The sequence below is a fragment of the Cyphomyrmex costatus genome, unplaced genomic scaffold, assembly GCF_001594065.2.
Source record: "Cyphomyrmex costatus isolate MS0001 unplaced genomic scaffold, Ccosl1.0 scaffold197, whole genome shotgun sequence".
NCBI lineage: Eukaryota > Metazoa > Arthropoda > Insecta > Hymenoptera > Formicidae > Cyphomyrmex > Cyphomyrmex costatus.
The window spans coordinates 62598-77384 of NW_017276008.1; the positions used below are offsets into that span (position 1 = coordinate 62598).

A 14787-nucleotide genomic window follows, 5' to 3' on the forward strand; every position below is an offset into this window, starting at 1 on the left:
TTTGTAATTCTCTGATTTTTTGTTGCCTAAGAATTCCTGACACACTAAAACAAAACTGGACCACGCAGAAACTTCAACATCAGTCATTGATTTCAAAAAATCCAAATCTTTAGTCAACTTTCGAATTTGCGGTCCATCAAAAATGCCTGCTTTCAATTTCTCCATGCTTATTTGAGGAAAAAATTTTGCAATGTATTGAAAGCATTTTCCTTCTTTGTTTAAGGCTTTGATAAATTGTTTCATAAGACCAAGTTTTAGATGTAGTGGTGGAATTATAATTTTATTACTTATCGAGCAAAGGCTGGTTTATAACGTTCGCTGTACCTACTGTCAAACTTTCTCGTAATGGCCATGTCGTTTTTGTCCAGTGATCTTTTTTTGCTCTACTATCCCACATACAAATGAAGCAAGGGTACTTGGTGTATCCACTTTGTTGTCCAAGTAAGAAATTTACCATTTTTAAGTCGACACAAACAACCCACTGATGTTCTTCGTACCGAATTTTCTGCAAGACCATCTTTATATTTTGATACTCTTCTTTGAGTTTTGTTGAGTGCCCGATTGGTACAGGAGCATAGCGATTTCCATTGTGGAGTAGGACACACTTTAAGCTTCTTTTGCTACTGTCAATGAAAAGTCGGAAAGACTCAGGTTTATATTCAGTTAAACCCATTTTGATAAGAAGTCCAGCAATATCATTGCAATAAACGAACTCTTCATCCTGACTAAAATACGGAAAAATATCTTGCTCTCTATTTCTGTAAGCTGATATTTTAACTGTTGGTTCCAAACATTTTTTTTCTTTCAATCGAGATGCTAGAAGTTCTGATGCTTCCTTGGACAGATTAAGATCCCGCACTAAATCATTTACTTCAGCCTGTGAAAATTGTTCTTGTGTCCGTAAGTTTCCCTCATCTTCACTTTCACTGCTGAAACTTGAGGAACAGTCAAGTTTCAGTTTGTCGTCATTAGAAAATGATAGATACAGTTGGGGTGTACAAGCTGGTACAGGAAGGTCTTCACTGTGTAGTACAGGTCGTTTTGCTGATTCCAAATTCGGATAATCCCATAAACCTTTCTTATAACGATTAAAACCACTCACATTTACAATGCAAAAATAACAATCATTATGATGATTTTTCGGTTCCATCCACACCATTGGGACGCCAAATTTCAAACCACGTCTTTTTCCATTAAGCCATAACCGCAATGATTCGACACACGATCTACAAACCTTATGGGGAACCCTTACAAACCTTATGCAAAACCGAAGTAATCTAGATATGCTTTTTTAACAAAATCTGAAATATTTTGCCTCTGTTTCGCCGTAGTATATTCACCACAAATGTAGCAGAATACATCTGGATGGTGAATGCAAGATCTTCGCGTCGAAGTCATATTACAAGGCAAATTTTGATCTACTGATTTATGAAGAAAATTAAGGTTTTTTCGACACTGTTTCGTTAAAACCTTACCGTCAAGCTCTCTGTTCACTATACACTGAGAAAAAAAAAATTGTTAACTCAACTAAATTAGAGGTCACGGGCTGTCAAGTAAATATTTTGTTAATTCAAAAATAGGTCCTGTCGAAATAAATAAGTCATTGTTCAAAGTACTACTGCGTATTTGACTCAAATACATTAATATTTCGACTAACAAAATATTTGCTTGACAGCCCGTGACCGCTAATTTAGTTGAGTCAACAATTTTTTTTCTCAATGTAGCTGAAATTCTGACCTATCCGGTCGTTTATTGCCGAAAAGATTGACAAAGTTCCAAAGTTCCTTTTAATAAAAGTGAATTTTTTCAATTTTTATTTTACATCTCGGAGGTGCCGAATACAATACTTAATTAAACCTAAAGTTACATTTTTAAACAACAGAATCGCCGGTTTTGTACAAACAGAACCAAGCTTGTGAGGACGAATATACTCACTCCTGTGCAGGAGGGCGAAATTTACCATACAGATTTCATTAGGCTTGAAAACGATGAGAAACTTACAAAACAAAGATCGCTCGTTCGCTCCGATGCTTTATTGAATCTCTTTCTGAAATATGCTAGTAGCGTACACAGTTAAAAATTTCTATTGTGAACTCAATTTTACAATTTCTAAAATGTAAAACTAAAAATTGAGTTAATGAACCTGAAAGGTACCGTTTATCGAGTTTTTAAGTTCGTCACATGAACGGATAAAATTCTGCCAGTGAAGAGGAACAAGGAAACCAATTTCACGAAGTGTTTACAACATTGGAAGGAAGACATCAAGGTAGACGCACGCACGCACGCACGCACGCACGCACGCACACACACACACACACACAATTACAAGTCTACTACGTCCGTTCCTTCCGTAATGCCGATAGCAGGAACACGCACACATACACACGAAAACACATGTGTAAAATTCACTGCATCCAATTTCGTACTCCATATCTTGAAAGAACAATACTCGAGCTTTCTTTTCGTCACGGAAAGACAATTTTATTGTTGCTCGTTCCTTTTTGATAGACGCTCAAAATTTGGCAAAATCGTGTGATTCGACCCTTTTGATCTTCAGTTGTTTAAAAACTAGAGCCAATTCAATATTTTTATTGGCATATTTGGATTCTGCGGAAAAAATCCTATAGGAATCGACTTTTACTTGTAAGTCAACAAAATTTTGTTGGGCTGTGTTATCATTTAAATGAGATTTCAATGCCTGTAATTTTCTTCGAAAAGAATTAACATGACTGACTAACTGGGAAATATTTTGATTCATCTTTTGCAGCTTTAAATTGAGAAACCTAAGTTGATTACTTATATCAGTAATAAAAGCGAGTTCAGTAAGAAATGTGACATCTTCCAAAAGGGATATATATTCATGAAATTTTGGTTTGTTCATTTCGTTTAGAAAAAGAAGAATCTCTTTTCTTATTGTGAAAAATACTTGTAAACATTTTGCGCGACAATTGCCGAAACGTCGACAATGAACGTCGACAATAAAAAACAAAATTTTTCAGCGGTCGCGGGCGTCAGCGATTGTCATATCGTGAGCAGTTCGTCTCTCGTACCTTACATAGCAAATTAGTGATCTTGTGAAATTCGTTGGATCGTAGCAGACATTCAGCAGATCGAGACAGCAAAGAGGTAAATTGCTATCTGTAGCATAAAGGTAAATACGTTTAATTTGATTATTTTACTGAGAAATTATATATGTTAAAGTATATGTTAAATATATGTTAAAATAAGTATGTTCAATTTTTTGATAAATCTTGGGAAATTAATTACTTTTTTAGTTGTATTTCAGGTCGGACGATTTGTTTACTTTGTAGATATGAACTTTCGGTTGCTAAAAAATTTGTGATTGAGAAGCATTTCAAAAACCGTCATGAGAAAAATTATTCGAATTACTCAAATTCAGAGAAACTGAGTGTTATCGAAGGTTTGAAATTAGTTCATCAAGAAAATTCAATACCTTCTTCTTCTTCCAATGATGATTCTTCTTCCCTACAAGCGTCTTACGCTGTGTCTTTGCTTATAGCACAAAATTCTAAGCCATTTACCGAAGGTGCCTTTATAAAAGATTGTATTATCGAAACAGTAAAAGCTTTTGGCAATTCTTTAACTTTGGAGCAAGCAGTGAATATTCCCCTTAGTGCAAAAACTGTAACTTCAAGAATTGCTGATATAAATGATTCTATAGGAGACAAGTTACAGGATCTTCTAAAATCATGTAAATATTTTTCTCTGTGCCTTGATGAAAGTACCGATATTCGACACATGAGCCAACTGAGTATTTTTACTCGAATTGTGCAAAACGATTACTCGTGTGTCGAGGAACTTTTAGATTTTGTCGTATTACGTGACACAACAACAGGTCTCGATATTTTTTTGGCAGTTGAAGAAACTCTTAAAAAGTTTAACATAGATTTTAGTAAATGTTCTTCGATTACAACTGACGGTGCGAAAGCGATGACAGGTTCAAAGATAGGATTTGCTGGCCAATTAAAACAGCGAAATTTAAATATCCCCATTATACATTGCATAATACATCAGGAAGCATTAGCCGGTAAAGTTGTAAAACTTTCAACAGCTATGGAGACTATCACTAAAATAATCAATGAAATTAAAGGTGGACACAAATTTCTGACTCACCGAAAATTTAAATTATTTCTTGACGAACATAAAGCTGTTTACACAGATGTCCCACTTCATTGTCCAGTTCGTTGGCTTAGTGCTGCAAAATGTTTACAAGTATTTTTCACAATAAGAAAAGAGATTCTTCTTTTTCTAAAAGAAATGAACAAATCAAAATTTCATGAATATATATCCCTTTTGGAAGATGTCACATTTCTTACTGAACTCGCTTTTATTACTGATATAAGTAATCAACTTAGGTTTCTCAATTTAAAGCTGCAAAAGATGAATCAAAATATTTCCCAGTTAGTCAGTCATGTTAATTCTTTTCGAAGAAAATTACAGGCATTGAAATCTCACTTAAATGATAATATATTTCACTTTTTTCCCTCATGTCAGATTATTCTCGAAGAACATGGCAATGTTTGTAATTTCAAAGAATATACTCATTTTCTAGATTCTCTAATAGACGAATTCGATAAGCGGTTTACTTGTTTCGAGAAACTTAAAACCGAATTAATTCTTTTCGAGAATCCCCTTACAGCTCCAATTGAAGAACAGCATCTTGATTTGCAGGATGAATTATTTGATTTACAGAACGATATTTCGCTTAAAACGATTAAAGAAACTGGTGTCGATTTTTACAAAATGTTGAAAGAATCATCATATCCCAAGCTTCGAGATTTCGGACTTCGAATTCATTCTATGTTTGGATCCACATATTTATGTGAGACATCATTTTCCAAAATGAAATTAATAAAAAATGAAAGACGTTCTTCCTTGAGTGATAATTCTTTACCTCGTCTTATACGGATCGCTACGAGTAATATGAAAATCGACGTTTCTGCTTTCGCCCGTAAAAGATTCCGAAAATCGGATTGAATTTTCTTAATTCGATCTGTTATTTTGTTCAATTATTAAAAATTTAAATGGTCGTACAATTCATCATTTTTATCAGTGGACTAGGCCTACTGGGGATACCACTTAAAAAAAAAACGCGTCAACAATAGTACCTCAAGGGTGATGTGGAAATCTATTTGAAAATTCATTGGATGTATTCGCTTTTAGTGCTCACACGTTGCGTCGTTCTATCTTACAGCGAATTCGATTGGATCTGCACTCAGTGCGCACTGACGCACATTAAAATCGTACACAAATTGAAATTATAAAAATGTATGTTTAATATAAATATAAAAACGGAATTAAACCATGAGATCTGCAATAGATGTTATTATGCCGTTATGTAAAATCTGTATTCGAATATTTGCATTTTACTTTTACACGGATTAAATCTCTGTATAACGGTTTTAATGTACACTAATATGCACTAGTATGTTCAACCGAATTCACTATTAGTTTCGTATGTAATGAGCGAAAAAAAAGATAGAATGAAGATTACAGCGTGTCGAGCGCCCCGAACGAATGCTCTTTACGTCTATGAGCGTCTTAGTACGCTCCTAAGTGTCGCGCGGCATTTGGATTGCGCGCGGGTGGTGAGGTAAGGGGGACAGCGGTAGGCGGAGTCGATTCGAAAAACGGCCGAAAGTTGCATTTTTTGCCGAGGCCTGGTATATTTCTTCAAATTCTTGTAAATTAAGTTGTGAGGTATCAATATTGGACTGCAAATTTTTCATATGAATAGTATTCATTTAAAATAATTATTGTTACAAATATATTTAAGTATTTTGTTGTTCACATAACGACACACATAATCTAACTGTAATAAACTGATTAATATTTATTTATATACTTACATCGACATTTTCTGTATCACTTTGGATACATTCCGTATCATTTATATAAATATTCGTAATCTTGGTAATAGTCTTGTTCTTGTGATATATTGAATTATTATATATGTTGACGTACAGGTTGTAAGATGTTTTGTTACATATATCAAGGTTATGTATAAGATTATATTCTTCAATTAATTCTGCTTTTTGTGTAATCATACGCAGCTCGATTCATTCGCTTGTCTCGTACGAGAAATGTTCAGCTTCGTCCAACTTTTGCTGCGACGTCGCGATACTTGGAAAAATTATATATATGCTTATTGGACTGTGTTCGGAAAATTTTCCGGATGCACCAATGTATTATTTATCCTCGTTTAACATTATTAGATAATAGAATATATTTTTTAAGGTAATGATGGATAAACAGTGAAAACATTTGTTACTTCTGTTATATATTATACAAATAAATGCTGTTGAAATTGATATGAATACAAAGGTACTCTTAGCGTTGTGGTATATCCAATTTAAAAAAAAAAGAACATTAATTATCAACAAAAACGGCGATGGTGGATCCGGCCTATTAATCAAAAGCGTAATAACCAAGGTGATGGTAATCATTTAATTCAAGAAATGCGACTTTACGATGTAGAGGTTCATTTCCAATACACGCGTCTTACCGTTGAAGGCTTGATAATTTATTACGTATAGTACAGCCACATATAGAAAAGATGCCAATAAATTATCGGGAACCTATACCAGCACGTAGCAGACTATATTTAACATTGAGGAAGGTTCTAAACAATATTAATGTATACATTTATTAATGTTATGATATTATATTTGGTATTATTATAGGTTTTTGGCTACTGGAGACACTATGTCTTCAATTACCTTTGCTTCTCGAGTTGGACAAAGTACTGTTTGTAAGATAATATTAGAGTCCCTATAATAAGGAGTCTGGCCAAGTCATTACTAATTCTATTGGTATTGTTAAAATATAGCGGAACCAATAAGATGCCTCAAATAGCCTCAAGAACCAATAAGATGCCTCATGTCAGCATGCATGTATAATTTGGTTGATATATATATATATATCTCACTTACTTTTTCTATTATATATATATATATATATAAAATAGAAAAAGTAAGTGAGATATATATATATATATATATCACACTTACTTTTTACACAGGCTGTGATCTTTTATCAATATGTATTACAAAATTAGTTATTTTATTTATTTATAATGATTATATACTGTTTACGATATATTTATAGTATCACATCAGTTGACTATACCTATATCTACGACGCCATGTTTTAGCAAACTAGAAAGATTGGCCAGACTCCTTATTATAGGGACTCTAGATAATATCAGAGACATGCGAAAGCCTGTGAAATGTTCTTCAAAACGAACTATTTCAACCATCTGAAAATGAATGGAAAAAAGTTGTAAAAGAATTCGAAAATGATTGGAACTTTCCGCATTTTATTGGAGCTTTAGATGGTAAACATGTAAATGTAAAGGTAATCTATACTATATATTCAATGATATGATTATGCACAAATCAATACTCGTTAATTAAAAATTAAATCATTATTACGTATATATGCAACAAAAAAATTTATACTTTATGTATGTTTACTTTGAACTAGCACCTTCAATAACATATGAGTCATTTTTTATGGTAATATGTACCATTTCATTATCTTTCAATAATAAACTGTATTACGTTAAAATAGACAATTTGGTGTAAGAATTCTCTTAAAATTAATGTTGATCCTTTGTGATTTATTTTTAAAATGTAAAAAACTGTTATATATATATATATATACGTATACATATATATACGGGAGTCCCATTTTAATCTATCGGTCGAAATAACTTCGAAGATGATGGTTTTATCAAAAAATGTTTGAGACGAAAGTTACCGGGTTTGAAGGGGGCCGGCCGTCGGTGACCTTGACTTTGACCTTGAAGTCAAATTTGAAGGTTATTTCAGGATCAAATCGTGATTTTCAAATGGAAATCCCAATTTTTTATTAGGGATATCGAAAGAGCGGGAAATTTCACGTCCCAACACGTGGTCTGTTTTATCCAAAATGTCCTCTAACAACATTATAAGGTCAAACGAATGGAGCGGTGATGAAGACTATTGCAGATGCGCAAAACATAACAGTTGCAAGAATCACAGGGGTACGTCGAACGGTGACATTGACCTTGATGTTGAGGTTAAAGTTGAAGGTTATGTCAAGGTCGAAGTATTTTTTCTTGTCATCAAATGGAATGATGTATGACCTTCTTGAATATGATGTTAAAAAACCGTTGTCACTTTTGCATGAATTTTACATTAAATACTGCACGGTGTGCGTTTAGGTTTTGCACTTAATGTGTGTGCGCTTAATATCAACTAAAATCAGGACGACCCTCGGTTTCAGCTTTACCCGATGTATACCACGTGGAGGTAACCGATAGGAGTTTGTACATCATGTGGCCCTGAAAAGGACCGTTTGCATTCATGTGTGTGTGTGCGTGCGTGCGTGCGTGCGTGCGTGTGAACGTGATATCATCCGGCCGGTCAAGGGAAGATATTGATCAAGACGTGTCAAGTCTGCATGATCTACTTTACGGGCTCAATTGATTGCCCATTGACTTCAATGCATTTCCTGATCCTCTTTTGAAACGACCCCCTTACTCTGTGGAGAATGTCAGGGGTTATTGAAGCACACGCATCGCGAATGAGGTTTTCATATCCTCAACTGTTGTAGGCTCTTCAGCGTAAACCTTTTCTTTAATGTATCCCCAAAAAAAGAAATCAAAGGGTGTCAGATCTGGTGACCTTGGAAGCCAAATACAAATATGGCCCACACACACACACACACACACGCGCGCGCGCGCGCGCGCACACATGAATGCAAACGGCCCTTTTCAGGGCCACATGATGTACAAACTCCTATCGGTTACCTCCACGTGGTGTACATCGTGTAAAGCTGAAACCGAGGGTCGTCCTGATTTTAGTTGATATTAAGCGCACACACATTAAGCGCAAAACCTAAACGCAACCGTGCAGTATTTAACGTAAAATTCATGCAAAAGTGACTACGGTTTTTTAACATCATATTCAAAAAGGTCATACGTCATTCCATTTGATGACAAGAAAAAATACTTCGACCTTGACATAACCTTCAACTTTAACCTCAACATCAAGGTCAAGGTCACCGTTCGACGTACCCCTGTGATCCTTGAAACTGTTATGTTTTGCGCATCTGCATGCAATAGTCTTCATCACCGCTCCATTCGTTTGACCTTGTAATGTTGTTAGAGGACATTTTGGATAAAACATGACCACGTGTTGGGACGTGAAATTTCCCGCTCTTTCGATATCCCTAATAAAAAAATGGGGGTTTTCATTCGAAAATCACGATTTGATCCAGAAATAACCTTCAAATTTGACTTCAAGGTCAAAGTCAAGGTCACCGACGGCCGGCCCCCTTCAAACCCGGTAACTTTTGTCTCAAACATTTTTTGATAAAACCATCATCCTCGAAGTTATTTCGAATTGAAAGATAATGAAATGGTAGCGGCGGATAGCGCGAAGCGCAAATCGTTCGGCGATCTTCGGACACGTTCGGTCGGAGCGGCGATAGCTACTAGTCGACGGCGGTAATTCTAATATCGCGAAGTATGAAATATTTCTGGCGGCTGGTATCGTCGGAACAATGCATTGCGGAGTGCATCGTTACACATTACAATAATAAAAGTACATTAAATTCTCAAGGTAATGCAATGCAACCGACAATTTCGACGTTAGAAAACAAACTGATATATTATTGAAGGTGCCAGTTCAAAGTGAACATTTATAAAATGTATATCCTTTAGTTGCGTATATACGTAATAATAATTTAACAACACATGTATACTAGTTGTTTATAATAGTATTGTTTTAAATCATTGTCACATCCTATGTTTCACAATAAGAATTTTAGAATAATCATTGACGTATTGTTGAAAAATGGCTATCCAATTAATTTTATTTTTGAACAGATTAAGAAAAGATTACAGAAAAAATTTCAACAATTAAGTTCAGTGAAAGAGAAGGTTACTGATAATGATAATTCGGAAGAAAATGCCGAAAAACAATATTTCACCATACCGTATGTTCCGGTGATCACTGAGAGCTTCAAAAGATTTTTTTTAAATAGTCGGACGATTAAATTAGCATATATGGGGTTGAATAAACTTAGTTCATTTATAAAAGTACAAAAAGATATATTACCATTATTATCACGATTAAATGTAGTCTATAAAATAAAATGTAAAGACTGCAGTGCATCATATGTTGGTCAGACGAAACGACTATTAAAAACGAGAATTAACGAACATCGTAATCATATTAACAGAAACTCGGAACAAAGCTCAGTGATTACGGAACATAGATTGGAACATGATCACGATTTTAATTGGGATGAGGTGGAAGTGTTGGATGAGGAAATGGTGCTTAATAGACGGTTGATTTCAGAAGCTATTTTTATTAAAAAACAGACTAACGGATTAAACATACAAAACGACATTGACTTATTAGATCCACTTTACAATGATATTCTTTGTATATAAATGTTTTTTCCATTCTCCATATTTATATTTATATTTATATTTATATTTTTATATATATTGTCTTTTCCTTTTAAATGATGACGTATTATTTATAAAAATTTCAATCTTCTTTGACCTCTCACTCACTTATGAGGTCTCAAAGTAGATAGATCGAACTCGATACTTATTGTTAAGGAGCATCATCAATAAATTGTTCTTAAGTAAGTTTCAAATACATTAAACCTTTATGACTACATTAGAATCAATAATATCAATTTTAATCTCTTTCTTTCTTTATTGTTTCTATTTTACTCTTAGTGACTGCCATCATAGTTTGGATATTATGTTAGATATTACAGACGAGGTAGAACAATTTTGAATAATGATGACTTCAACGAATTTCAATGTAACTAATGTAAGTAAATTATTACTACTACTAACACTAATTCCCGGAATATAATATTGGTACATGAAGAAGACAAAATCTATTGTCGAAACGTCCGCATTTTATTTCTTTTGAAGAATACAATTTCATACATACATTACAACTTGTGACGGCTCACATAGGCTTATTTACCTTCTCATTTTTAAATCATTATTACGTATATATGCAACAAAATATACACTTTATGTATGTTTACTTTGAACTGGCACCTTCAATAATATATGAGTCATTTTTCATCGCAATATGTATAATATGTTGTAACCGTACTTTTAAGTGTCGGCACAACTTCGTCGCGTTCTCCTAAATAAGTCTAAGGATGCGAAAGCTCTTATTTCAGATGAACAATACTTATTGGAGCAATAGTGCGGTCCGTTAATAATTCTCGCGTGATTCGAGATTTTACACAAGTTAACGAGTTATCTCGCTCAGCCAGGATCTTAGTCGCTATCAAAAATTCGTTGGGCGCCAGGCACGAGAGAGCGTGCCACTCTTCGCACAAATGTTAGATAAATTGCTCGGACAAAGGAATTATAGATTACGCGGATTCTCGCGACGGAACTAAACAACTAGCTCAGCCAACGGAATTGGCAGAGGGGAGTGGTTCGCGGTAAGCGGGAAAATTGTCGGAGAACGATAGAGAGGCTGAAATAAATGCACAATAAGTAATGATAACAAATAGAGAAGTCGATATATTTGTTCGAGACTGTACAAAAGTGTTCGAAAGAAAGTATGTTATAGCGTTGACCTTCCGCGCTCTGGTATGCGGCGCAATAACAATAAACTGACTATCAGTTGGCCGTCGACGACATGGAATAAATTCGGCAACAATTCGCCGAGCAAAATTTTGGTGATCAAATCTAGATCTTATTATGTCGACAATAAATTATTTCGTGAACAAGTACATCATATGAGTTTAAATGAGACGGCAACGGTTCTTTAATGCGCAATAACGCCAGCCTCGACTTTAAAGAAATCTCAATAAGTAACAATTATACAAGTGACTTGGCGGCAACGAGGGCGAGCAACTACACTATTATACATTCTCAAATTAGAGCGTCTGAGCGGAAGGCACGTATTCACGGCAACGCTAACTCGAAACGCCTACAGGCGACCGATCCGATATCGGCAACGAAAAATCGGAGTAACGCCTAACGTGTGCTCCGCTCGAGACGCATATCACGTATCGCGATCGATGGCTTTACACAACTTATTAGATAACGCTCGCCTCACCACGTAACGATCCCTCGTCGATCCCAGGGATAGCCTCTGCCTCTAATCTCCGTAATTCTTGCCGGCAACGGTGTTAGGAATTTCGCTAGTACACGGCTCCGGAGATCCTGCGTCCTCCTTACAAATAGCTCACCGCACAAGTGATAACCGGGAGCACTTGCGGACCCACGCAGGCCGTTCAACCCCTCTCTTATCGGGCCGCTCCTTACTCTAATTGGTCTATTGTAGCCGCGCAACCCCGCGACCAATTACAGTGAGTCCTGCGGGTTGCGTATCCTTTGAGTGTTCGGCGCGCTTTTCCAAATGAGCTAACCGGGCGTTCCGTCTTGATCGGCGGTCTTCTATCGCTCTCCCCAGAGGTGGAGGCGGCTGCCAATGTTCTGGCCGTACTGAGACGGTCCCTTATTACTCCTCTCTCCGAGTTGTCTGCAATTAAGGTGCGGCAATCACCAAATTCTAACAAAATTACTAAAGTTTAAAAAGTGATACGACCTGCGTGTACCGCCCTCCTTGAGGACACAATCGGGATCCCTCTCGATGGCTTCTTGCTTTCTCGGCGGCGTCTTCTCTCTTCTTTCCGTGAGTGAGGCGGCAACATTACACAGATTCAAAATAACCACCGCTCACGCTCTAATGTGACTAATAATCGCTCTTTAAAAATCTGAAATTGCTCAATATTTTATATAAAAAAATATAGAAAAGAGAAATAATATAAATTTTTGGCACGCTCGCTTGTGCCCTCGCCCTTCGAGCTTAGAGGACACAGGATCTCCGTGCTAGCGCAGTCACTAGTGACTGACACAAAGTGTCACGTCACAATGTATAATAGTATTTTTAATATACATATTCATTTCCATTTCATTATCTTTCAATAATAATATAAAAAACTATTATAGTTTGATCTCTCTCACCTAGAACACTATACTTGATTCAAGATTTTAGAGTGTAAGTTAACTAGTTTTCAATCACGTATACGTTCATAAATATACGTTTACAAATTATTATTCTAATTAATAATTAATATCGTGATTGTTCTGATAATCAAATACGCTAATAAACGTAATAAGTGTTTTGGTATAATGTTATTAAAAAATTGATTAACAGAAAAATCGTTCTTCACAATATTAATTATGAATTGGAATAATATTTTGAAAATGTATACTTATGAAGATACACGTGAATGAAAACTGTAACTCACCCATGTGCTTCAAAATCTTGAATCAAATATAGTGTTCTAGGTGAGAGATCAAAATAACAGTATTTTATATTTCAAAACTGAATCACAAAAGATGAGTATTAATTTCAAAAGAATTCTTATGTGCTCCACAAACTTAAATCAAATATAGTGTTCTAGGTGAGAGATCCAAATAACAGTTTTCTATATTTCAAAACTGAATCACAAAAGATCAGTATTAATTTCATTAGAATTCTTATATCAAATTGTCTATTTTAACGTAATACATTTTGTTATTGAAAGTAATGATTAATATATATATAAAAAACCTTGGCATACATAATGAGGTTTTAAAGTACATGTTCCAGTTAGTCTTAGTCAAATCAGACGTAAGTTCGGCACTGTTGGGTATTACTGAAGAAGAAGAGAAGGGAGAACTGTTGTTTCTTTACTTCATTATTTTCTTAAATCTAATGACACGTATCATTTGTACGCCAAGTTAAATTCTATTTGAAAGCCCAAGAGGTACTATCCTTATTACTTGCTTAATTGTATCATGACATGTATCGTTTGTACCATTCTTATTAAATTCTACTAAATTAAGTAGTAAAACCCATGTAGTTCTTATATGTATTAATTCCAATGTCAAAACCTATTACATATATATAATCAAATACGCTAATAAACGTAATAAGTGTTTTAGTATAATGTTATTACGAAATTTTGATTAACAGAACAATCGTTCCTTACAATATTAATTATTAATTATAATAATAATTTGTAAATGTATACTTATGAAGATACACGTGATTGAAAACTGGTAACTCACACACACGTGAGCTCCAAAATCTTGAATCAAATATAGTATTCTTGATGAGAGATCAAAATAACAGTTTTTTATATTTCTAAAATGAATCACAAAAGATCAGTATTAATTTCAAAAGAATTCTTATTAAATTGTCTTACCATATTGTCTACTTTAGCGTAATACATTTTATTATTGGAAGATAATGAAATGGTAAAAAACTTTGGCATACATAATGAGGTATTCAAGTTAGACGTAAAGTTGGGAACTGTTGGTGTATGTTTACTTTAAACTGGCACCTTCAATAATATGTAACTACCTGATTTTTATACTCGGACTAGCTCGTCGGGAATGCGTGTCGTATAAAAAAGGTTCGGCGGGAGGAGTATTCGCGTCGGATCGGTGTTGCGGAAAAATATGTGATACTTCGGAAATCGCAAAAGAAAAGAACTAATATGGAAGTAATAGTTTGACGACGAACACAGTTTATTACAACAAAGAAAAAAACGAAGATATTATAATACAACAAAAAAAGATATAACATATAAAAATATAATTACAGAGAACGGACGCGAATCACGGCGATACGGACGAAGAAATAGGCGAACGCGGATAACAGAAATATATATACAATCGAAAAACGGACGCGGACAATGCAACGAAACTTAATCCTAATCGCGCGGGATATT

General features: G+C 34.8%; 1 protein-coding gene across 1 annotated transcript; it reads left to right on the forward strand.

Moving 5' to 3' along the window:
- The first annotated feature begins 1237 nt into the window (after positions 1-1237).
- Positions 1238-4998, forward strand: LOC108773059 (general transcription factor II-I repeat domain-containing protein 2B). Its single transcript, XM_018538774.1, has 3 exons — positions 1238-1272; positions 3312-4225; positions 4322-4998. The coding sequence occupies exons 1-3, from the start codon at positions 1238-1240 to the stop codon at positions 4996-4998; spliced, it is 1626 nt and encodes a 541-aa protein (XP_018394276.1).
- Positions 4999-14787: the final 9789 nt, after the last annotated feature.

Excerpts from the sequence above, each read along its gene's own strand:
- LOC108773059 (XM_018538774.1), top strand. The coding sequence starts at position 1,238 with ATGGGGAACCCTTACAAACCTTATGCAAAACCGAA. Across the intron at positions 1,273-3,311 it reads AAACCTTATGCAAAACCGAA|ATATGAACTTTCGGTTGCTA; the intron begins GTAATCTAGATA and ends TTTACTTTGTAG. Across the intron at positions 4,226-4,321 it reads TTGGCTTAGTGCTGCAAAAT|ATGTCACATTTCTTACTGAA; the intron begins GTTTACAAGTAT and ends CCCTTTTGGAAG.